Source organism: Phoca vitulina, unplaced genomic scaffold (genome assembly GCF_004348235.1).
Source record: "Phoca vitulina isolate PV1807 unplaced genomic scaffold, GSC_HSeal_1.0 scaffold35, whole genome shotgun sequence".
Taxonomy (NCBI): Eukaryota; Metazoa; Chordata; class Mammalia; order Carnivora; family Phocidae; genus Phoca; species Phoca vitulina.
In genome coordinates, this window is record NW_022589738.1 from 6,234,748 (window position 1) to 6,258,607 (window position 23,860).

At 37.7% G+C, this 23,860-nt stretch overlaps 1 protein-coding gene across 13 annotated transcripts in view; it reads right to left on the bottom strand.

Moving 5' to 3' along the window:
* The window catches only part of DMD (dystrophin), a 2,446,616-nt gene that overhangs the window by 1,389,347 nt on the left and 1,033,409 nt on the right, over window positions 1–23,860 (bottom strand). For all 13 annotated transcript variants that reach the window (XM_032426633.1, XM_032426634.1, XM_032426635.1 and 10 more), the window contains one exon: window positions 22,264–22,439. In XM_032426633.1, the coding sequence (XP_032282524.1) occupies window positions 22,264–22,439 (176 nt within the window). The remainder of the gene's footprint in view (window positions 1–22,263; window positions 22,440–23,860) is intronic.

Genomic DNA, 23,860 nt, shown 5'->3' on the forward strand with positions numbered 1-23,860 from the left:
TCTCAATGAAAACATTGCTTAATACAGGAATCAGGTCACTAAAGCCCATGGAGTTTCACTTTCTTGCTATCTAGCAACAACTTAACACTGTTGAGCACCCTCTCCTCCTTTTGCCTTCATACCATTCTACTCTATTTTGTCTTCAATTTCTATGACCACTGGTAATTTTTTTCTTTGTAGGCTCATCTTCCTCCACCCTCTCACTACATACTAAAGTCATCAAGGCCCAGTTCATCAATCATCTTCTATTCACTATATTACTCTTTCTTTTTTTTCTCCACCAAGAGGGAGATAAGTCAATTTTTTAAAAAAAATATTTATTTATTTTGATGGGAGAAGGGGCAGAGGGAGAGAGAGACTCTCAAGCAGACTCCCCACTGAGTGTGGAGCCCGACATGGGGCTCTATCCCACCACCCATGAGATCACAACCTGAGCTGAAATCCTGAGTTGGATGCTCAACCGACTGAACCACCCAGGCACCCCTCTATTAATCTTTCACTAGAAATCTTATCCATGCTCATGACTGCAGTTGCAATCTACATGTATCAAAGATTCATATATATATATATCAGAGTTATATAAATATATATAACTCAAGCACTTCTTCTGAGCTTCATAGCCACCTAACTATCTGCCTACTGGCTGTCTCCACTTGCATGCTATAAAAGCTCCTTCAGCATAAAATGTCAAGACTTGTTTGCTCTTGTCCCCCCAATGCGTACCCTCCCAGTGTTCCTCAGATCTGTTAATGGCATCACCATCTAGCATTGTTTTTGCCTTCCTCTCCCTTACCTCTCACATTTAATCAGTTGGAAAGTTTAATCTATCAAATACTCTATTTCTTCTGAATCTGTCTCATCGTCTCCACAGCTGGTATCCTCATTCAGCTTGCCAGTAAATATAATCAAAACTATTGCAATGCCCTCCCAAATGGCTCTGGAAAACCTTTCTGGAATCCTCCCATCTAGTCTATGCACTACTGGCAAATGATAGGTTCTAAAAACATATCTGATTATGTTACACTCATTCATAAAATCCTTCAGAGACTTCCCATGTTCCTTAGCATAAAGATCAAAATTATCCTGATCTGGCCTTGACAGACCACTTAAGCCTATATTCTACTTCGCCCTTTATTCAAGCCCTTCTAGAAACAAATCTCATTTCAAGTCTCTTGGTGAGCCCAGAGCCACACTTAACTTTTGTCCCTACTCCAATGAAGTAAAAGCCTTCACTGACTCTTATTCATCTATCCATTAGAACATTTCTTTCTTGAAAACTTGGCTGCTTAGCATAATCCACTTTGGCCACTTTGGTCAAAATTGTCCTTCTCCCTTTAAATCAGCCTGATCCAATTACACATCAAATATTCTCTGACTCATAAAGGTGAGATGTGAATATCCACGATTCACTGTCAAATTCCCCCCTTTAGACTTGTTTTCATTAGTCTCACACCCTTTTGATTCAGACTGTCTCTAGGAAAGATTGCTCACTTCTACCTACAGGTCTATGACTCTAAAGCTTGACTAAAGGTACATAGCTGGCATCAGACTGGAAGAGATCTGCTAAGACCCACATTGGAGAAAGCTTTCCACCAGTCCTGGAATTTACACTGGTCTTGTTTACACACATGTTGTAATTATCATTTACCACCATCCCCAATCCATTGCAAAAACAAAGTTACTTATTCAATGTGACAGTAAATAAATTTCATCCAGAAAAAAAAAAATCTTCTATCACTTTAGACATTTGTCTTTATGAAGAAGCTACATATGCTTCCTTTTAAAACAGCCAAATATTTCCCTTCATTTCTGCCCCAAAATTTATGCTAAGTGCTTACTATATGCCATGATATTAACCTCCATAGATAACAGAGATAAAAATGCATCTGTCCACATTATCAAAAAGGGTGGTTTAGTAAAATATCTATTTGACAAAATGAAGTGTTTTAGACATTGAACTGGGGCCAAGCTTGCACTGTGACTTTTTTGGGGGCAGATAATAAAAAAAATACCTTTTCAATGAATTAGGATTAAATCAGCTTCTAGACTAGAGGCTCTATCAAGTAAATTGGTTATCTCCACACAATGAAGGCTTTGTGGAGTGAACACCATGGAAACCGTCTGCTTCTGTTCAGTCTGTGAAGATTTTAAGGGAAGCCTGGGCACCAGTTGGCATGCAGTTCTAATAATTCAGATCAATTCAGGCAACAGGATGTGAAATTCTACAGAGAGGTCTTTCCTCATTCAATTTTTTTTTTTGTATGTCTGACTTTATAAATTTGGAAAGAGGTTGCACAAGATGCCTGAACTTCTCTTTTACATAAGAATCCTTTGGAGACTGATTATACTCCTTTTTTGATATACGGATTTTTAAGAGGGATTTCAAATTTTTCTAGGGCAGTTGTGAGTGCAGAGCTTTACCTAAGAAAAAATGTCTATTCATAGGCATATAGGTTAATATGTTACACTTTCTTTCTGAAATAGAATGAAGCAAAATATCAATGAGTTTGTACTATTCTCAGGTGTTAGACACTCTTTTTCTCTTTTCTTTCCTAATTGTGACACACTGATTCCTTTGGAAAGAGGTGAAACCTAAACCTAATTCTTACATGATTTAAGCTTGAAGCTATTCCTTACCGAATCCTACTTGTATGGGTGTGTGTGTGTGTGTGTGTGTGTGTGTGTGTTTTCCTGTTGCTTCCATTTGGGCTTGTTGCTTCAACCATCTCTCTGAGTTGCTTACTTAAACTTTTTCTGTCCCAATGTAATATACAGTCAACCTCCACTCCAACGTCTAACATTCGACACCACCCCTTTGAGTTCTGGGAAATAACTGTCAGCTGCTAGCATTGTTTTCCCTCTCCGATATTCAGCCAGTAGGCATCCCCATCTCTTTATGCCAACAGTGAGGATGGAAGGGTGAAGGGGAAACAGAGACGGTTTCAAAAGGCCTCTCCTGCTCTTTTTCTGAGCACCAACAGCCCACATTCAGTGCTTAGTGTCTCAGTGACATTTATACTGCTTTTAGCAAAATGAACAAGGTCTCCTTCTTGGCTCCTACTCAGATCCTGGCTTCCAAGTAACAACTGCACATTTATTCTATTCCTTATCAATTTGGCAGCTTCTGCTTCATCACCTTCTGTGGTTTGTCCCCTAGTTTTCACATTTCCACTACTCTTAAATATTTTTTCCGATACTTCAGCTGGAACGCATGGCAAATTAACAGATTCCTCCAATTGAAATCCATACGTGTTCATAAATTGGGTGCGATCTACTCTCCCAGCATTTTGCCAGTGGTATTTTCTACCATGCTTTGTACTACCTGAGGCCGGGGATTTCATCACCAACTAAAGACATCATACAGACATAACTCACTTACTTTCTCAAAAACCCTCAAGAAAAACTCTGAACAATTATTTTCAATGCCATATTAAATCTTGGATTCTGTGCATTTTTCTTTTTTCATTAAATCACTCATTTCTACTAATTCTTTTTTCTTCACTTTTAAAACTCTCATAAAATCATTGTTAATGAGCTGATATGTAGTAAGTTACTCATAATGGGCCTCTACACCCTCAGAATCAGGTCATTATTCTATTCCTTATCATTTCCTCATCTTACTCTCATAACACTTTTTACTCTGTACTTAACATTACGTATGTTACAATAGACAAGTATGTCTGTATGTTATTACAGACAGATTCTAACCCTTAAATCCAGTCAACTTTATCCAATTTAAAATCCTTTTTTTATACCATGAAAATTTTGACTTCTTACTCTGTTTACAAAATGATTTTTCTCCTATCATTGTTGATGAGCACTCTGTCCTCTATTTTTCAAGCATATTCTAAAATCTCATCTTTGTTACTATGTATGATTAGCTGAAGTGACTTTTACAAAGGCACTCATTACAAAACTAAAATTTGTAAGGTCCCATAGAGCAGAGCAACCGTATCTTTCAATTTTTATTATTTGCAAAGGATTTATTATCAAAACAAGGTCATTTTCAAAGAGACCTTCCATTTTCTGGAAGTTTCAAAATATCAAAAAGTATGGTGCATATATATCAAATATTCAAAAGGTTAAAATTTTCCGTTAAGATTGTATTCTCCAGGGGTGCCTGGATGGTTCAGTAGGTTAAGCGTCAGACTCTTGATTTTGGCTCAGGTCATGATCTCACTGTCATGAGATGGGCCCCGCATCGAGCCCCACACTGAGTCCCTTGTCAGGCTCTGTGCTGGGCATGGAGCCTGCTTAAGATTCTCTCTCCCTGGGGCGCCTGGGTGGCTCAATCTTCAAGCATCTGCCTTTGCCTCAGGTCATGATTCCAGGGTCCTGGGATCGAACCCCGCATCGGGCTCCCTGCTCTGCAGGAAGCCTGCTTCTCCCTCTCCCACTCCCCCTGCTTATGTTCCCTCTCTCGCTGTCTCCGTGTCAAATAAATAAAATCTTTAAAAAAAAAAAATTCTCTCTCCCTCCCATCCTCCTCCTAAAAAAAAAAAAAAAAAAAGATTGTATTGTACAAATGGACTCTACTTCATCCAGTTGAATTTCCCATAAAGACTGCAAATTAGATCCTTTACAGTCCCTTATGGTCAAAATTAAGAGATATATGTCAGTGCGTAAATATTTTAAGTAAATAAATTTTTTACAAAATACAGAAACACATCCAAAAGAGTTAGATAAATACTTGCACTTTAAAAACTTGTCAGTTTCAAAGTGTCAATAGTATATCATTGTATGGAACTTGTGCTACATGATAATTGTGCTAATGAGGTCAGAAGAGCCTCTTAATGAACACTGATTGTATTATGTTAATTTTCTGTACAGTGACTGTCATATAAAGTATTAAACTAATGTGGCACATTTATATAAACTTTAGTTCAGTCACTTTCAATATACCATTTGGAACTCATCATTCCCAAATGTGCAAACTTTGAAAATAGAAATACTCCAAGCTCCCAGACTTAACTAATTTGATTAGTGAGCTAGGTTATGAATGGCCATTTTATATCTTTAAACATCTTTGCCCATGGAATTTCATAAAAACTTGAGAGCCTCATATTAGAAGTGGAAGATCTTTAGAAAGTTAAGTGTTGACTGTTGTGCGATATGCTAACTATTACAGGATCCTAAGGCTCTAGATCTAGACTCGGCAACTCAACAAGCCAAATTTGTAATGCACATTTTAATTAGCTAGAACACACACTTTTATGGTTAATGGAAACAAAACTATGATTCTTTTTCAATGGTATTACAACATGGAAGAAATCTTTTTGGAAGAGAGGTAAGAGTTTAAGATTTTGTTAATTATATTTTTTAAAGATTTGTATTCATTTATTTGAGAGAGAGAACAAGAGGGAGCACAAGTGGGGGAATGGGCAGAGGGAGAGTGAGAAGCACTCTCCCCAGCTGAGCAGGGAGCCGGGCTAGGGGCTGGGGGCTCTACGCAGGGCTCATCCCAGGACCCTGGGATCATGGGCCGAAGGCAGATGCTTAACCAACTGAGCCACCCAGGTGTCCCTGTTAATTATATTTTTAGTAATTATCTTTTTCAGAGTTCTAGAAAATGAGAAAACATTTTAATTCCATATCAGTATATGGGTACTCTCCTGATCCCAGACCATCTGATGAACTCATATTCATCTTCCAAGATTCAGTTCAAGATATACAACTTCTGTGAAGATTTTCTTGATTAACCTCTCCCTCCCCATCCCCCTTCAACTTTCTTTCTGGGAAAGCCAATCCCTCCTTCCGTTACGTTTCTACATGTTACTTGCTTCTACATATTAAATAGAGTACAAATTCAATTTGAATCAGAGAGATCTTATAAAATATCAAATGAAATTCATTATAAATCCTGTTAGTGCTAAAAGTAAAGTATTTTAGAAACTTTAAGATGTGCTGAGTACATGGTAATTACTATACTTTCATAGTTATAAAATATTGTAAGGGGGAAAATCCTATTTAACTCGGAGAAAACAAGTCAACATTTCGATAAATACCTCCTCCAAATCAAGGTAGTTTGTGTACTGTATATACACACACACACACACGTATGTGTGCATGTTTGTATAGTGTGGGTGTGTTTTTCTTGGTGGGATGGAAGAGATAGGGCCACATGATTGCCTTATAGTTTTTTAATGTGTGTGATGTAAGTAAGCGTTTCTATGTGTATGTCTGTGTATGTCTGTATGTGCTTTAAATGTAAAGTAAATATGGTGCCATGGAAAATTATTGAACTGAAAGTCAGGTATAACAGGTTTAACCAAGCATTGTGATCCTTATGCTGTGTTCTTAGGCACGTGACTTAATTTCTCTGATCTTCCTTTACTTCTTCCATTAAATTGCAAAGGTTAAAAAGCTTCCATTCCATCAAACTAGTCTTAAAATAGAAACTAACATATACTTTTTAAAAATTACTCTTTATTGGGGCGCCTGGGTGGCTCAGTCATTAAGCGTCTGCCTTCGGCTCAGGTCATGATCCCAGAGTCCTGGGATCGAGCCCCGCATCAGGCTCCCTGCTCTGCGGGAAGCCTGCTTCTCCTTCTCCCACTCCCCTGCTTGTGTTCCCTCTCTTGCTGTGTCTCTCTCTGTCAAATAAATAAATAAAATCTTAAAAAAAAAAAAGATTTAAAAATTACTCTTTATTTACCTTGCTAATTAAAGCAATTCTGACCTGAGATACAAAGCTGAGGTCAGTTTTGCTTACATTGCAGCGTTGATACTCTAATTATATTAGTCTGTTTATCTAGCAATCAAATTAAATAATGTCTAAAGATATTAAAACTTCCAGTTATAATAAGAACCCTACAAGCTCAACAGTTTACATGGCACCTGAAACAAAATATGATGAATGAGAAAGGATGCTGTCTTCAATTATTATAAACTTGCTACAGTAACAGTCCTATCAAGCAATCTATTTTCCTTATGTTTGCATGATCTTACTTACAAGCTTAAATGTATTTCTAGTTTTATATGTGTAAGTTTAAGCACATCACTCATAAAATTATATGTTTCAGCACAGTAAAATTTAATGATTCCAGATTGTGCAGAAACGCATCTTGAAAAGATACTAAAAAATCATTTTCTATGTAGTTTACCTTGGCCTAAAATATGCCTATTTAACGTGTTTTAAAATTCGGAATTCTAAACCAATACATAAAATGTGTCCTTAAAATTGTGCATCTTGTTCATTGTCAATTATGGCAAACCAAATTATATGTTTAAGGCATATAAAAATACTGCCTTTTAAAATATATGCCCTTGGATATAAACCCCAGTGATTTAATATTTTTTAAGCTATAAATACTAGAAACCTCCATGAGTTATCTGGCAATGATATTAATCTTTGTACCTCCAGGATAGCTGACTGCACTGAACAGAATGAAACTCCTACAAAATTTTGTTTCTCGGCGAAAAAGTAGAACTTATCTAAACTATTTCAACATCTGGTAGACAAAAATGACTGAAATAATCTTCTTAATTTGGTAACAGATCTTAAGCATTTAAAAATACTTTGGTAATATTTATTTCTAAAACATGATAGGGCTGCAAATAAGTCACTTTCACATCTTCTGTCAATAGAACTTTCAGGAAAACATACCTTAAAAATTAAGGAAATCCCCCAAATTCTAAGATGTCAGAACCAGTTATATTAAAGGAATTAGTTTTAAAGCCAAGAAGTGTGCAAGCATGTGGACAAAAATTGCATGACATGGAGGACTGGAAATAAAATATTGCTAAGCCACAGATGCCTAGAGCCTATTTTTCATTTTCAGTAAGTTGAAAGTCCCTGTGAAACACAGTTCTGTGCAAGAAAATCACCCTAACACAGGTTAATAGAATTATTCTGTTAAGTGAAAGATGAAATCTTGTCATAGTAATAAATCTATGATCATACAATGTAATATGCTCAAGTGGAAAACTCTGAGCCATTTATTTTAAAATCAAATTTGATGTTTATTTAAAATGATGAAACCAAAAAGAGCTGGGTAAGCTCTTGGGAGAAATAAATGTGGGTCACTAGAGGGCGCACACTCCCTTTCACTGCTTGTCTGGTCCTCAATTTGGCTTTTTTATTTTCTTATCTACATAAAGATAACATGGTGACAAATGGATTTTTCATGGGAGTTTTCTTACAGAAAAACATAAAATGTCCAAAGATATAGATAAAATTGTGTAAAAAGAACACGTTAGTAAGACACCCTCAGGTGCACAGTTAAAATGCCTTCAGCCATCTTAATACACACACCAAATTACCTTAAAGTCATAAAACAGAGATTCCCTGGAGAAAACATCTTCAATTCGGGGAGACATGTTTAATCCAAATAATAAGGCAGCATTTTCTGGACTTCGCCACCCAGTAGTTTTTCCCCAGTTCATTAATTATACCTCATTTTTGAACATTTATAAATAGGCAGACACTCATGCTCTATAAATCTGCCTATAATTATATTCCTGTATATCTAGATGTTAATTTTACATTCAGTCACATTCAAAGGAAAAACAGCATTTTAAGCATCTTGTTCATGTCACATGCTTTCATAAAGAAAAAATTCATATCCCATGATAATAGTTATTCTCATTTTTATTTTATAGATAGACCATGAACACAGAGATTTAGAAACTGAGAAACCTCCTTTATTTTCAACACACTATGAAGCATGGAGTTAAGATTCAAAACTAGGTCTTTCTAAATCCAGAGATTTCTACTTCTTTTCCTTTGTTCCAAATGTAAAGAAAACCTATATTTTTATATATGAAGGAAAAGTCAACACAAATTTCCTTTTTGTTGCTATATAGTAAAAGCTGGTAGTTACTACTGTGCTATTTTAAAATTTGATTGGAGTCTCTAACATTAGGACAGTAATTCTAAACATTCTCATTAACCTTAACTAGGATCCTTAGCTGCGTAACTGATACCCCCATGGCATTATTATTATTATTATTTTTTTAAAGATTTTATTTATTTATTTGACAGAGAGATAGACAGAAGAGCACAAGCAGAGGGAGTGGCAGAGGGAGAGGGAGAAGCAGGCTCTGCACTGAGCAGGGAACCCGATGCGGGACTCGATCTCAGGACCCTGAGATCATGACCTGAGCCGAAGGCAGACGCTCAACCATCTGAGCCACCCAGGCGCCCCCCCCATGGCATTATTAAATAGCCGCCATTCCTAGTTTATTTTTACTTTGGAAAAATCTCCAAATTTCCACAGATGACAAAGGTTGATATTCACGACACATAATGGGGTTAAGACAATGGTTAACACTTAATGTCTTGCACTTGTAAAAAGGGTTCAATTATTAGGACCCCCATTTATGCCTTGATGCTAAAAAGACACGTAACTTTGAAAGAACGTTCCTTTTCACTGAAAAAGCTCTCTGTATTTATTTATTGTTTGTTTTTGTTTGTTTGTTTTTATTAACATATAACGTATTATTTGTTTCAGGGGTACAGGTCTGTAATTCATCAGTCTTACACAATTCACAGAGCTCACCATAGCACATACCCTCCCCAATGTCTATCACCCAGCCACCCCATCCCTCCCACCCCCCATCACTCCAGCAACCCTTAGTTTGTTTCCTGAGATTAAGAGTCTCTATGGTTTGTCTCCCTCTCTGGTTTAAGCTCTCTGTATTTAAAGACAGTCAAAGGCTCCAATGGGACCCTAGAGTCTATGAGACTTCAGAATGTAGAACTGTTATAATCTAGGATAAGTGCAGAGTTTTCATACACAGACCTCAACAAATTTTTAAACAGTCTCAGTAAAGCTTTTAATTTCAGCTAAATAATTTGACAAAATCACCTTTAACTTCTCATTAAAAGATAGCATGATAGAGCCTGAGAATACGGCATCTTGGGCTAGATGCCTGGGTTCAAATCCTGACCAAACTGCTCCCTATAAACTTTGCAAACAGGAGCAAGTCAACTGACCTTTCTGTGCCTCGTTTTCCCAATTGGCTAAAAGGGGGCAATAATAATAATAGAAAAACACTTTACGCCATTTAATGTTTACGTATGTTAACATGTGCAAAAAATATGTAGAGGAGCACCTGACATGTGGTGGAAGCCATATTTGTGTTAGCCACTATGATCACTGCCTTCCGTGACTCTTTCTTACTGGGTTTAAGCCAGCCCTATGCTACTTTTCACATTATCTTCTTTTGTTAAGAACTGGCAGATTATAAGCTATTACTGTAACCAGAAGAATAAAAACTGTATCCGTATCTGGGCTGTTGTAAATAATGCTGCAATAAGCATAGGGGTGCAGATATCTTTTCTAATTAATGTTTTTGTCCTCTTTGGGTAAACACCAGGTAGTGGAATTATTGAATCATAGGGTAGTCGTATTTTTAATTTTCTGAGGAACCTCCATACTGTTTTCCACAACAGCTATACCAGTTTACATTCCCACCAACAGCGCGTGAGCATTCCTTTTTTACCACATTCTTGTGAACACTTGTTATTTCTTGTCTTTTTTATTTTAGTCATTCCAACAAGTATTAGGTGCTCTCTGTGCTTTTGATTTGCATTTCCCTGATGATTAGTACCCAATGATAAAAAGATAAGGAAGATGGGGTATATATACACAATGGAATATTACACAGCTATAGAAAAGGATGAGATTGTGTCATGTGTGGCCACATGGATGGATTCAGAGGGTATTATGCTAAGTGAAATAAGTCAGATTGAGAAAGCCAAATACCATATGATTTCACTCATATGTGGAAACTAAAAACAAAACAAATGAATAAACAAACATAAGGAATATAGTCAATGATATTGTAATAGCATAGTACAGTGACAGATGGTAGCTATAACTCTGGTGAGCATAGCATAACATATAGAGAAGCTGAATCACTATGTTGTACACCTGAAACTAATATAACATTGTGTGTCAACTATACTCAAATAAAAAAAATTAAACTGCAAAGAAAACCATAACAAAGACAATAAAACAAATAAATAAAAATCATCAACAGCCAAATAATCTCATCTATTGCATCCTTTATTGCAAGAAAAGGCAAACTATAGCCCATGAGACAAATTCGGCCCACCACTTCATTTTGTCAATAAAGTTTTATTGGAACATAGCCATACTCACTCATTTACATATTGTTTATGGCTGCTATCTCACTATAGCAGCAGAGTTGGGTACTTGCAAAAGAAACTACATGGTGCTCAATGTCTAAAATAGTTTCTGCCTGGTGCTTTATACAGCAAGCTCTCCCTGCTCTATAGAGTAGAGTTGAGATGGTCTATCTCTCCCAACACCCAGGGAGGGGCAAAATGGTATGGTTCATAGCAGCTATATTGCTTTGCTCTCTCTCAAAAATATGCCTTGGCTCACCATGACCAGAATTAAAGTCTACATTCCTCAGTCTGGTAAAGAGTACCTTTTTTTACAGTGAACTCAACCTACCTTTTCAACCTCATCCCTTACTTCCCTCTTTCCAATACCTCATACTTCTGCTTTAGGCAAACAGAAACACAACCCTGTGTAAGTGCCAACTGTATACAGGCTTGTAGGACAGCCTGTATTTGAATTATCCTTTCCCCTCACCTTGAGTCCACATGCCCCTATCCTTTAAATGTCTACACAGATGCTAATGTCTCTGAGCTTTCCATGTTCAACTCCAAGCAAGAATTAACCTTTCCTCCTTACGACTTTTCTACCATTGTATTGGTACTTCTTCATGACATAGCTTATGCTACAGTGCAATCTTCGTGAAGGAAGGACTAAGTATAGTTCACAGATATAGCAACTGGAGTGCCTGATAAATCATAGCAATTGATTAGACATTGGTTGAAGGAATATGGAAATTAGCAAGAAAACTAACTTTGCTGTCACTATGTTCTTGAAACATGGTGGACTCATACTGACTACAGGAGTGTTCAAAGTACCCCTCCACACATTGGATGGTGCCTTGGACCCTGTGGGAGGCAATTTAAACTTTAAATACTCTCAGTATGAAAGCTCACTGAGTTTAAAGGACTTCAACATGCTTTTATGTTGTGGGTCTTTAAAGTTTAAATAACTTCCAGTCAAGGTTCAGAGACGATATAGTGCAATGCAGAAAGCCATTTAAATCTGGCGTGTACTTACTGCCCCACTGCCACTTCCCTAGCATCATGAATTGTTTCAATCCAATGATTTCTTTTAGTGAGCATCTCTATGAACTTTAGTTAAAACACAAAGCAGAACTCACTGCTCTACACAAAGCTAGGGTCTTAGTTAGCTCAGGCCAACATAACAAAATAATTGACACTGAGTGGCTTAAACAACAGAAATATATTTTCTCAGAGTTCTGGAAGCCAAAAGTTCAAGATCAAAGTGCCAGCATGGTCACTTTCTGGTGAGAGATCTCTTCCTGGTTTGTAGATAGTCATCTTGTCACAGTGTAGCAGGGAAAAACGGAGAAAGCTCTCCAGTGTCCCTTCTTAGAAGGGTACTCATCTCATCATGAGGGCCCCACCCTCATCACTTCATCTAAACTTGATTATCTCACCCCATTTCCAAATGCCGTCAAATTGGAGTTAGGGCTTCCATACATGAAATGTTGGGGGGACACAATTCAGTCCATAGGAGCTAGGTGAAATTTTACCTGTATGTGGTAGCATAATGTATATTGATTTATAGAGTTACAAGTTTCTGACCAGGGAAGACATAAGAATATTCTCAGAAGATGTCAGAACAAGAATATTTTCCATTGTAACACAAATGTAGTAATGGGAGGATAACTGTTCTAAATTAGTAATTGGGAACTCAGCCTTCTCCTGGGAAAAGGGTGTACATTTTTACCTAAACAATCAACAAGAGAGGCATGCATAATAAAATTTCCACAGTGTGAGGGCACACAGGGAAAATCATACAAATTCCATTTCAGAGATGAAGAAATAGATACTGAGTGAGGTTCAGTGACTTTCTTTAGTCACAAAGCACGTGAGTGGAAGATCCAAGGCCAGAACCAACCTGGGCAGTCAGAAGTCCATATGCTCTCAGATCCACTCACCACGTTTCTCTTGTCCTCTCTCTGAGGGACATCTATTTCCCACCGTTGCTTGGTCTCTGGCTTCCAGTTAGGTTTGTCCAGTTGGAGGTACTGGCAGAATATTTGAGGTGGGAAGGAAGATGCCAAGAAATTTTTCCTCTGCACTCTACTTTTGGTAGCATTTCTAAAGCAGCTACATCTCCACTGTGGCTTAGCTTCCTTTAGATGGCTCCTCCCTCCATGGGTCCAAACTTCTGCCCAGCAGTCCTTACTATTGGAAGGCTCCAGCTTTGGGGCTCTGGGAACATCCCCTCCCTGCATTGTTCCTGGAGCTCTGCGGATATTAGAGTTTCCTACTGTTGCTAGTGTTTGGCGTTGCCTCATATCCCAGGTGCTTCCCAGTCTTCTACCACCTCCTTGACCAATTCCCTGTGTTAGGTTTCCTTTCTTTGAAACACTGAGAATGGTTTCTGTTTTTCTGATGAGACTCTGACAAAATATCCATTCAATATCCCATGAATATTTAGCGAATACCTGTGATGTGCTAACTTCTAGGTCATACATTGTAGCTCTAGAGTTGAAAATAAAGGACTCCTGGACTCAAGGAGTTTACTGGAGATACACATGTGCAAAACAAGAATCATTACGGTAATATTCTGCAAGTGTTTAATGGAAGTATTGGCAAGGCTTAGAAATGCCTGGGAGGCTGGGTTACCAGAGAAACAAGGTAGTTAGCCGGGGGGTCCAAGGAATGTGAGAGTAGGCAAAGGGAAAGGGAGGAAAAGACAATCTTAGGTAGAGAGAATGGTAGGTGCAAAGAAACAGAAGCTTGAAGGAACATGGAGCATTGGGAGATCAGAGAGTGGTAAATTAAAGCTGAGCAGAGGACAGTGTAGCTCACAATGTGGTTTGGGGCCAATCTGTGAACTATTTGTTAGTAGTCTGTGACAAGAAAAGTCACCAGAGTATAAATCCACCAAGTCACTAAGCATACTATTTCATCTGATTTCTTTTTAATTGCAAAACTTTCTGGACAAGGGAAGCAGTGCGTTGATTTATATTCTAGCCCAAGCTCCTTATGTCACAGTGCCCTGGTGATGCACAGTTTGCAGACTATTTTGAGGAGTGCTGGCATACAAAGGAAACAGGCAGGGCAAAGGGAGTGAAGTTGGACAGTTAGGCAGCTCAAGATCAGAAAGGAATTTTTGTGCCAGGCATTTCAAGAATTATGGGTAGAGGAATGATCTAATTAAAACTGCATTTTCAGATAGCCCTCGGGAGGCTGTGAAGCGTATGAATAAGAAGAGTGAAAGTAGAGGCAGAGGAATGAGTTAAGAATTTCAGGCAGAAAATTATCAGAAACTAAAGTAGGATGAAGACTGCCTGGATATAAAGGAAAGAGCAAAGGGAAGAGAATTTAGGCATACTCGGACAGATTTACTGGGGTGGCAGATATCAGGACCACTGCAGATGGCTGCACAGGTTGTTCACTGCACAACTCCAGAAGGTGCTGCTCGTAGAAACTATGATGTGAATGGAGCTCTCTGCAGTCCACCTGCAGAACCACATTTGAAACTTCTGCAGGAAGGCCAGGTGTAAATGCCCAATAAACATTTAGATCACACGCATATGAACATCAGGAGGGCGGTGAAGCTGGAGATATTCATCTGGAAATCATCAGATATTGATGGCTGATAGAGACAAGACTATACATGATACTGCCTTTTGGAGAAAGAACATGCTGTGAGAAGAAAATGATAGCAAAAGGTGAATCTTGTGACTATTAAAGAGATAAGGGGAGGAGACTGAGAAGCCATAGTTAGAAAGTGAGGAGGAGAAAAGAAACAGGAGGGAACAATGTCCCAGAAATGAAGGGAGAGGAAAATTTCAAGAAGGGACTAATCATCATCACTGTCGAGCACAGCGTGAAGGTCAAGAAGGACAAGAACTGAAGAGGGACCTTTGGACCCAGCAATTACGGAGCCCTCTGGTGACCTTGCTTAGAGCAGCTTCAGGGCTCGGTGGAGATGACTACAGCTTCAGGGCTGTATTAGAGGTAGTTAGAGGTAAGTTCAGATCTTCTGATTAAAAATCATCTTTTCTTGGCACTCAGCTACGCTTCCTCTACACTTCTTCTTTGAGATGAATAAATAATAAATATGACTACCATTTTTGTCACTCCGGGGACAAATGAAACTGCATGTCACAGCTCTGGGACTAGGGCCCTGTCTTTCTCCCTGTTGGCGTCCCTCTATGACTTGTATTCTCGAAGAGCATATTTTCATATAGCTGCTGCAGCGGGACAGCCAGAGCTATGTATACTATCTCATGGGACCAGGTTCCATTATAATGTGTTTCAGTTCATAGCATGTATTGGGCATCTACCATATAGAAGAGCCCATACCAGGTAAAGACTAAGATATGGACCCTGGTCCAGGGAAGCTTTAAGTCAAGTGGGTCAAACAGGCCTCTGAATAGATCATTTCAACATAAAGCAATAGAGGTGTCACCAGATGGAATGGGAGCATCACTTAGCCTAACTGGGAGTTGATGGTTCCTATCACTGAGCTCGGTTTGGGGGAAAAGAAGTAAGAGTCCGGTTGTAGCTGAGATGATGCTCCAGTGCACTGATCTACAAAACGTGGGCCCTGAACCAGAGGCATCAGCATAACCTGCGAACTTGTTGGGAATTAAGGCTCCCAAGGCACCACTCCAGACCTACTGAAGCCAAGTCTGGTAGGAACAAGTAACCTGTCTTTTCACAAGCCCTCCAGATGATTCTTCTGATACATGCTACTATAGGAGAACCACTGTTTTTGTGCAAGGGTCTCAAACTTTATGGCTTACCAGAATGACCTAGGAGCTTATAAAAGAGTCCTAGGCCTACCTGCAGAGTTTCTGATTCAGCAAGGCTGGGGTGGGCCCCCCAAATCCACATTTCTAATATGTTCCCAAGTGATGCCGCTGTGCCATGCACAGTGCTAAAAATGTTACTGCTCTAAGCGTTCTCTGGTCACTTAGTAGGCCTCTAGATTTCACATCCCTACATTCTCCAGAACATATTTATTGACTTATTCTTGACTTACATGACAAAATGATTTTAAGAATCTAAAACAGGTGGTTATCTTTTGGAATATCCGAAGATGGTACGTAAGGTTTCTATTCTTCACCAAAAACAGTTTCTAAACTGAAATTTGAGTCTATGACCAAGGTCATTTGACTCTAATACATCAAAAGAAGCAGGCCATAGCAACTGTAACACTGGAATAGAAATGAGGAGACTCAGCACTAGTCCTTATTTTGCAACTGAAAGCAAGTTATTTAACCTTCCCAGATTTCAATTAACCTGTAACTGTAGACAAGTCTACAGTCTCATCTCCTTAGATAAAAGACGCAAAGTTTCATTTTTCTGGGCCGTGCCAAGGGGCAAAAATGTTATCGCTGAGACCAATACCCTGAGTATTTTAGGATCAACTTATCATATAGAAAATAAAAAAATTTAGCATAGACATATTAATCATCTAAATAGATCCTTGAAATAAAATAAAATATTTTAGTTTATGACTTCCAGATTATAATTTGGGAATCAAAATGAAAATAAATATCTACCACAAAAATATTTTAGGCACTAGTCTTATAAAACTGCAGAAAGAGTCTTTTTTTCCTAGAGTCTTATCTAACACTTATCTAACTTCCCCCCAACTATGTGACATAAATTAATATCAGTCAACAGACATAAAAAGAAAGAAAACACAAAAGTGATTAAACTGAAAACTAAAATAATAATGCAGGTATGCAATTGCCTGGGCAATGTATTCTGCCATGTAGTAAGTGTGCAAAAAACAGAGAAAGCAAACTTTACACTCATTCTGCTTAGCCAAGAGAAGAGAAAGAGACTAAGTGAATTTAGGTATTTCTAAATGCCTCTATACTTCCCTTCAGGTCAAAGATACTCATTTATTAACACTATACTTGGGAAAATTATCTTTACTGAGATGGCATTTACTTAAAAAAAAAGATTCAATTTGCCATCGGTTTCACCTGGTTGATACAAAAATGTAAATGAAAGCTGTTGTGAAAGTCTCTTAAAATAACTGCTACATGATTAGGAACTAATTTCCTCAATAAATTCCAATTAACTAGTTAATAGATCTAGTTTTAACATAGTCTGAGTTCCATACTGTAATAATTACCTATATTTAAAATAATATCATTGAACTGCAGGGATAAATTACTGTTAAAAATAATTACCCTGTGACCCAAGATCATTAACACTTTTGTATATCTTAGTGTAAGGAGGACAATTTATGCAGTAAATACAACGAAAGTGGAAACTGTATAATTATTAAGGAATCAACTAAACCCATCTTAGATGTTTAAAAAACTAGTGTGGTACAAAGCTGAATATTAAATCCCTTAATAGTTTTGAGTAAAAAACGGTATCCTAATGGGTAAAGATAGAATTACTAAGGATTATTAAAATGTTCATTTGCTTCTTATTAAGAACAATTCCATGAAGAACTAGGTAAAATTCTGAAGTGCAAATATTAGAATATAAAATTTTAGTTATCTTAATTGATTGAACTGTATTATTCACTCTTTCAATAAATATTCATTGATTATTATATGCATGGTACTATATACAGAATCTAGGTAAAAAATAAAGGATAATAATGGGACTTCTTTGTTGTAATTGATGATGAGAAAAATTTATGTAGGTGACATTAAGGCATATAGTGAAAGACTGTAATGTAATGGTGCCTGGGTAGCTCAGTCGGTTGAGCAGCTGACTCTTGATTTTGGCTCAGGTCATGGTCTCAGAGTCCTGGGATGGAGCCCCATGTCAGGCTCCATGCTCAGTGGAGGGTCAGCTTGGGGATTCTCGCTCTCGCTCTCGCTCTCTGCCCCTCCCCCACCTTGCGCACACGCTCTCTCTTTCTAAAATAAAAAAATCTTTAAAAAAATAAAGAATGTAATTTAATTTACTGGCTGAGGTGGAAAGACTCTGGGGAAGCTAGAAATAAAATTTCTGGGACAATAATATTGAATATCATAAGAAGTTATTTGTGCTTTATTTTGGGGGCAACTGGAGTTATGAAGATCTCAAGTCTGGAGGGTCAGCCTAAAAGCCCCATTTTAGGGGCATGTGGGCAGGCCAGTCAGTTACATGTCTGCCTTCAGCTAAGGTCATGATCTCAGGGTCCTGGAATCCAGCCCCATGTGCGGCTCCCTGCTCAGCGGGGAGTCTGCTTCTGCCTCTCCATTTGCCCCTCCTTCCTGGCTCATGCTCACGCACCTTCTCTCTCTCTCTCAAATAAATAAATAAAATCTTTTTTTTTTAATGCCACATTTTAGGGGCTCCTGGGTCAGTTAAGTGGCTGCCTTCGGCTCAGGTCATGATCCCAGGGTCCTGGGATCGAGCCCGGTGCCGGGCTCCCTGCTCAGCGAGAGCCTGCTTCTCCCTCCCTCTGCCTGCCTCTCTGCCTACTTGTGCTCTCTATCTCTCTGTCAAATAAATAAAATCTTTAAAAAATAAAAATAAAATGCCACATTTTAGATATATTAATTTGAGATGGATTAATCAGAAAGGGGCCAAGGCTCAGCACATGGAAGTATATGGCTTAGGTTATGGAGTTTCAGTTAGAATGATCAGGAGGGAAATGACCGAAATGGTCATGTGCCCAATAATATACTGCAATAGTAATACATAAGGGGCAAGGTAAGAGAGCAGAGATGGACAGAAATAGAGAAGTCAAGTGGTAAATTCTGTTTTGAAGAGGAAGTTGAGAAGGCAATTTTTTGTTATATTCTTTGAGATGATGTTTTTATCAATGGAATCTTTTTTCACCAATGGCACATGATCACCGTTTCCACCCCCGGCGCCGCTGCCACCTCTACCACCATCACCACCTGGACCACCGTCTCCACCACCACCTCTGCCATGTCTATCACCTCCGCCGTGCCTACCACGAATCCTGCCATGTCCACCATAACCAAACGACAAGAATAACAGCCATCGAATTTCCTGAATTCCTCTTACCTTACAGGCACTATAGCAAACGCTTCCTACTTAAGCCTCACAGTTATTATTTTATAAAGTGAGGATAGTGAATTTAAGGTACAGGTATTAGGCAGTTTGCCTGCGATCATAAGCCAATAGTTAAAACAGGCAGGTTTCAAACTTGAGCATTTCTGATTCCAAAGTCCATGCTTTCTTCAATATTTGCCACTCCTTCAGATGCACAGACAACAAATTATAATAAGTAAAATACCTGTACAGTGTATGAGTAACTAGGTGTGGTTAAATGGAGGCAACAGATGTTTGCATTTGATTTAAAAAAAAAACAAAAACAAAACTGAAGCGCTGACTAGATGCACAAGTAGAAGAACATAGTTTTAAAGAAATAAACATGAAATTTAAGGGAGCGAGTCAGATATAGAGCTATAAGTACGATCTGGGAGTCATTTACTTAAAGCCAGACTCGAATCAATGTAAGGAAGCAATTCAAATAAAGAAATGGAAAGAGGCAAAAAACATGAATTTATGAGATACTACCATGATTAGGCAAAAGGTCCCAGAACTTTCTGTTAGAAAACAAGTCTGTGGTAGGGATGGAACCAGTAGTGTGTCAGAGAAGCTGAAAAAGGAGATCATTTTTAAAAGATGAGCATTTTTAAAAGATGAGCACTGAGCATTTTAAAAGATGAGACTACAGTCTTGACAGTTAAAATCTAGGAGTTCTCACATGATCAAGAGATGGAAACTAGCTAGCTACTGTGAAGCTTACAGTCATATTTGTATGATGCCTCTTGAACCATTACAACATTTTAACCAGATTCCATCCTCTAGACAATTATCACTTACTGAACTGAATTGTCCTAAATGTTCACTTGTGTGTGTTCTTTGTTCAGTACAAATTTATCGATCTAGAGTCTTATACAAAGCATCCGTATTATTGTACTATCCAAATCTGGACATATTTGAGAGTGAAAGTTGGTGTTATATATAATTATGATGTCACAAAAGACATAACCTGGGATGGATTCAGGGAAACCAAAATATAAGATCACCTTAGTCATATATCTACTGAAGAAACATTTTAGTACCCCAACTAGGTTCTGTGGTACGCTACCTCAGTTGAAATCCTGGCTCAGGCACTCTGTAGCTGTGTATAATAGTGATAATAGCTATACTTATCCTGTAGGATAATTGGGAAGAATAAACACACTAAGCAAATAAAGCATTTAATCTAGCACTGAGCACATAACAAAACCATCAATAAGTGTTAGTTTTTGTTTAAGTAATATATCCTTTATGTTCTCAATTGGTCATCTCATTTCAGGCACTTACAAAAACTGCTGACAACATATGATGCAAACAGAATTTAAGAGACAAAATATTTCACCACTAGCCACACTTTCCTGAAAACAAAAAGTAATCAAAACACATTTTTCTTAACCAAATACATTATCCAAACAAGCCAAGAATATGCTTGGCAGGAGCCAAGGGAGAGACTGACATGAATCAACCTGCTCTGCTAATTTCTGTATTAGGAGAATCTTGAACATATTAGGTGGGTAAGACAACTAGGTTTCCATACTGCTCTCCTTGGAAAATTGTTGGAGAGCTGTTGGGTTGTTGCAAAGGATCCATAAATCCATATCTCCACTAAGCATTGTCTGCAGACATATACTTAACATGATGTGAAATTAATACCAAATCCATGGTATTGGGTTAATAAAGAGCAGATTCATTAAGAGCTTTACAGATTTATTTTTGCCATTATGTTTTCTCTCCGTCAATGTTAAAATTTCAACTACTACCATGTGCAGAGTCCTTGAAAGTTGTTGCCCCAAATAGAACGTTAATTCTTAAAGATTCAGAGAACCATATGACTAGAATCAGGGGCCCTTCTTCTATGAGGGGCCAGATAGTAAATATTTTAAGGCTTTGTGGACCATACAGTCTCTGTGACAACTACCCAACCCTGCCTTTGCAATGTGAAAGCAACCACAGATGACATATAAATAAGTGACTATGGCTATGTTTCGATGAAACCTTCTTTATGGACACTGTCATCTGAATTTCATGTAATTTTCACATGTCAGGAAATATTCTTCTTCTTTTGATTATTTTCCACCATTTAAATGTGTAAAAATAATTCTCAGCTTGTGAGCCATACAAAAACTGGCAGCAAGGTGGATTTAGTCTGCTGGCTTTAGTTTGTTAACCACTGGACAAGAGGATTCACTCAGCCACGTAGATGCAACCAGGGAGAAAAGCCTAGCAGTTGACTGTATAATTACGAAAGCAGGTTATAAATCACAGATTAAAAGAGAAGTATTGAAAGTCCCAAATAATATACTTGAGTAACTTCTCTAGGTGGTTTTTTTTCCCTTTGCCTAGAACATCTGATGTGCTATTTTTAGGTATGTGTTCTTCTTCTCATACTTCTATACTCTTGTATACATAAATTCTAATGTCAAGTGTTCCATGCCTTCCTAAACATATGCTGCTTAGAAACATAAGGCAGATTTTAATGTTCTTTCTTAATGTTAGAATGATAATAATTGCAATGAAAAAAAATTGTACCTTTTTATGACTTTCATGCTAGTTTTGCATTTATGAAATTTTATTCTCATCATTTTAATATAGCCACTGATGTACATAATACCTAACTTATCTATAATGTCTAGTTGAAAATATCCACAAAAAGATGAGTTAAAAATTCTAACACCTTCAAGATAAGACTTTAAAAATATCAAAGAACAGGAAATCTATTGTGTAATTACTCCTGATTTAGGATGTGCAGATTGAGACATTATGTTCTCATAAACTAGCAGAATGGATCTCGTCTATTATAGGTGTACTTCTTCTTCATGAAAGTGTACTCTCTATTACTGGGAAAAAAAGACATTTAATGCAAAGGGAGGCACTGAACAAGTAGGCTCTTTGTAAGAGAAAAAAAAAAAAAAAGAAACTTTCAGGATAAAATGAGTCCATGGCAGTTCATCACATGTGGTTTCTTCTTTTAATCCAGAAAACAATATTTCCACTGAGCATTCAGTTTTGGTTGGGATGGTGATTCCTTGGGCAAATTTTAAAATTTATTTCACAATTTTCTAACTTAACGGACATGTCAGGTACCTGAGGCTTCTGGAAATATTGTTTAAGTAAAAACACTGCGATCCAAACAGCTATAAATGTTTTCCTGCTTAACAATTACTTTTTGCTTGAGGATAAAGCCATGAATAAGAGCCTCTCACCTTTTCCTAATTTCCGAATCCACAATAATCTGCCTCTTCTTTTGAGGAGGTGGCGGTGGCAGTTCCTCTTGGGCATGCTTTACCAGAATTTGTTCCCTCGTGGTCACCATAGTTACCGTTTCCATTACAGTTGTCTGTGTTAGTGATGGCTGAGTGGTGGTGACAGCCTGTGAAATCTGGGAGAAGTATTGAAACAGAGGTCACACACTGTTTGAAAGACTTCAGTAAAGCCTACTTGGAGTGGTGAAGGAAAATAATGAGAAACTGTTCCTGCTTGTTGGTAAATTGACCTTCAGATCAAAACAGCACCATATTGAACCCAAATCAAATTGTTTTATCTGACTTAAGTTATGTTGACTTAAATCACAAAGGAAAGTCATCTCAAAACCGGAAGTAAACTTAGTGTCTCTTCAATTTATTGGTCAAACTATGGAAAATAAAGGGGGGGGAGGCAAAGGAACAAAACCTAAGTTTTGTCAGAGTATCACTCTGACAGTTAATTAAACATGCTGTTTTAAGTGTTTACCACGTTAATGTAAATTTTACTAAGGTATCCCAGCACCAATTTCATCGCCTTGACCAACTACAGATGTTTATTAGTGTGTTGAATGCATCTTTGGTTATCATATATAGTAATTAGTTATAGTCCATAAATTTTTAAATAAAATCTTTTGAACTTTACAGTAAGTGACTTTTTAATCAAATAAGTACAATGTCCTTTAAAATTACAATAAAAGGTTAACATAAAGTGCCTATTAGTCCAGTACATTTAACCTGAATGTTATTCAAAAGCTAAAAAGCACACCACCCTTGTTTAACTAATGAGTATGTTAAAATATTTGAGTCTCCAAAGTTAGCATTAAAGATACTTCCTGGTTTAGAATCACGCTAACTTTGTGTTCACACTTTTAAAAATTATCTTTTAAGCACAGATCATCACTCCTTGGAATAATATGGTGTGTGACCCAAATCCTGAGAAGCCATCACCTCAGTAAATGGGCATTACCAGATTAGCTATATAATGGCGAGATACTTTTCCTTCCTTCCTCAACCACCAACTCTCTGTCTCACAGCCCTCCTGTTATTAGAACTGAATAGTTACCGGTTGAGATGTTAATCATTATTACCCTTTTAGTAATCTAAATCATTTGGAAGACCTATTTACAAAGAGACCAAAACAGGCCTGCATTAGATCCACTTATAGTTACTTGATATGCACAGAGCCAGGGATCCGATTGAGGTCAAGATTACTTTGACTGACTTTCCTGAATTTGCCAAAAAATAATGGAAAGGGTTTGGGATAACCTCCGTGCCTCACACATGACTGATTCCTTCAATGGGAGGAAATCAGAGAAGCCTCAGGATCTTCTTATTGCAGCTTCCGAAGAAGCAATTGACAGTGGAGTAATGAAATCTTTTGTCATGATGTCTTGTGTAAAAATTGCTTTTGACAAGGGTAAAAGTGCTACCCTTACACATGTCAAGGCCTTAGAGACTTCTATTTTGGTAGCCTAAATAGTTTTTTTTAAAGGACATTAAGAGGTACTGAGTTTCTGCCTATGTCAAGACAAGTTTTATCTTCTTTAAGATCTCCATA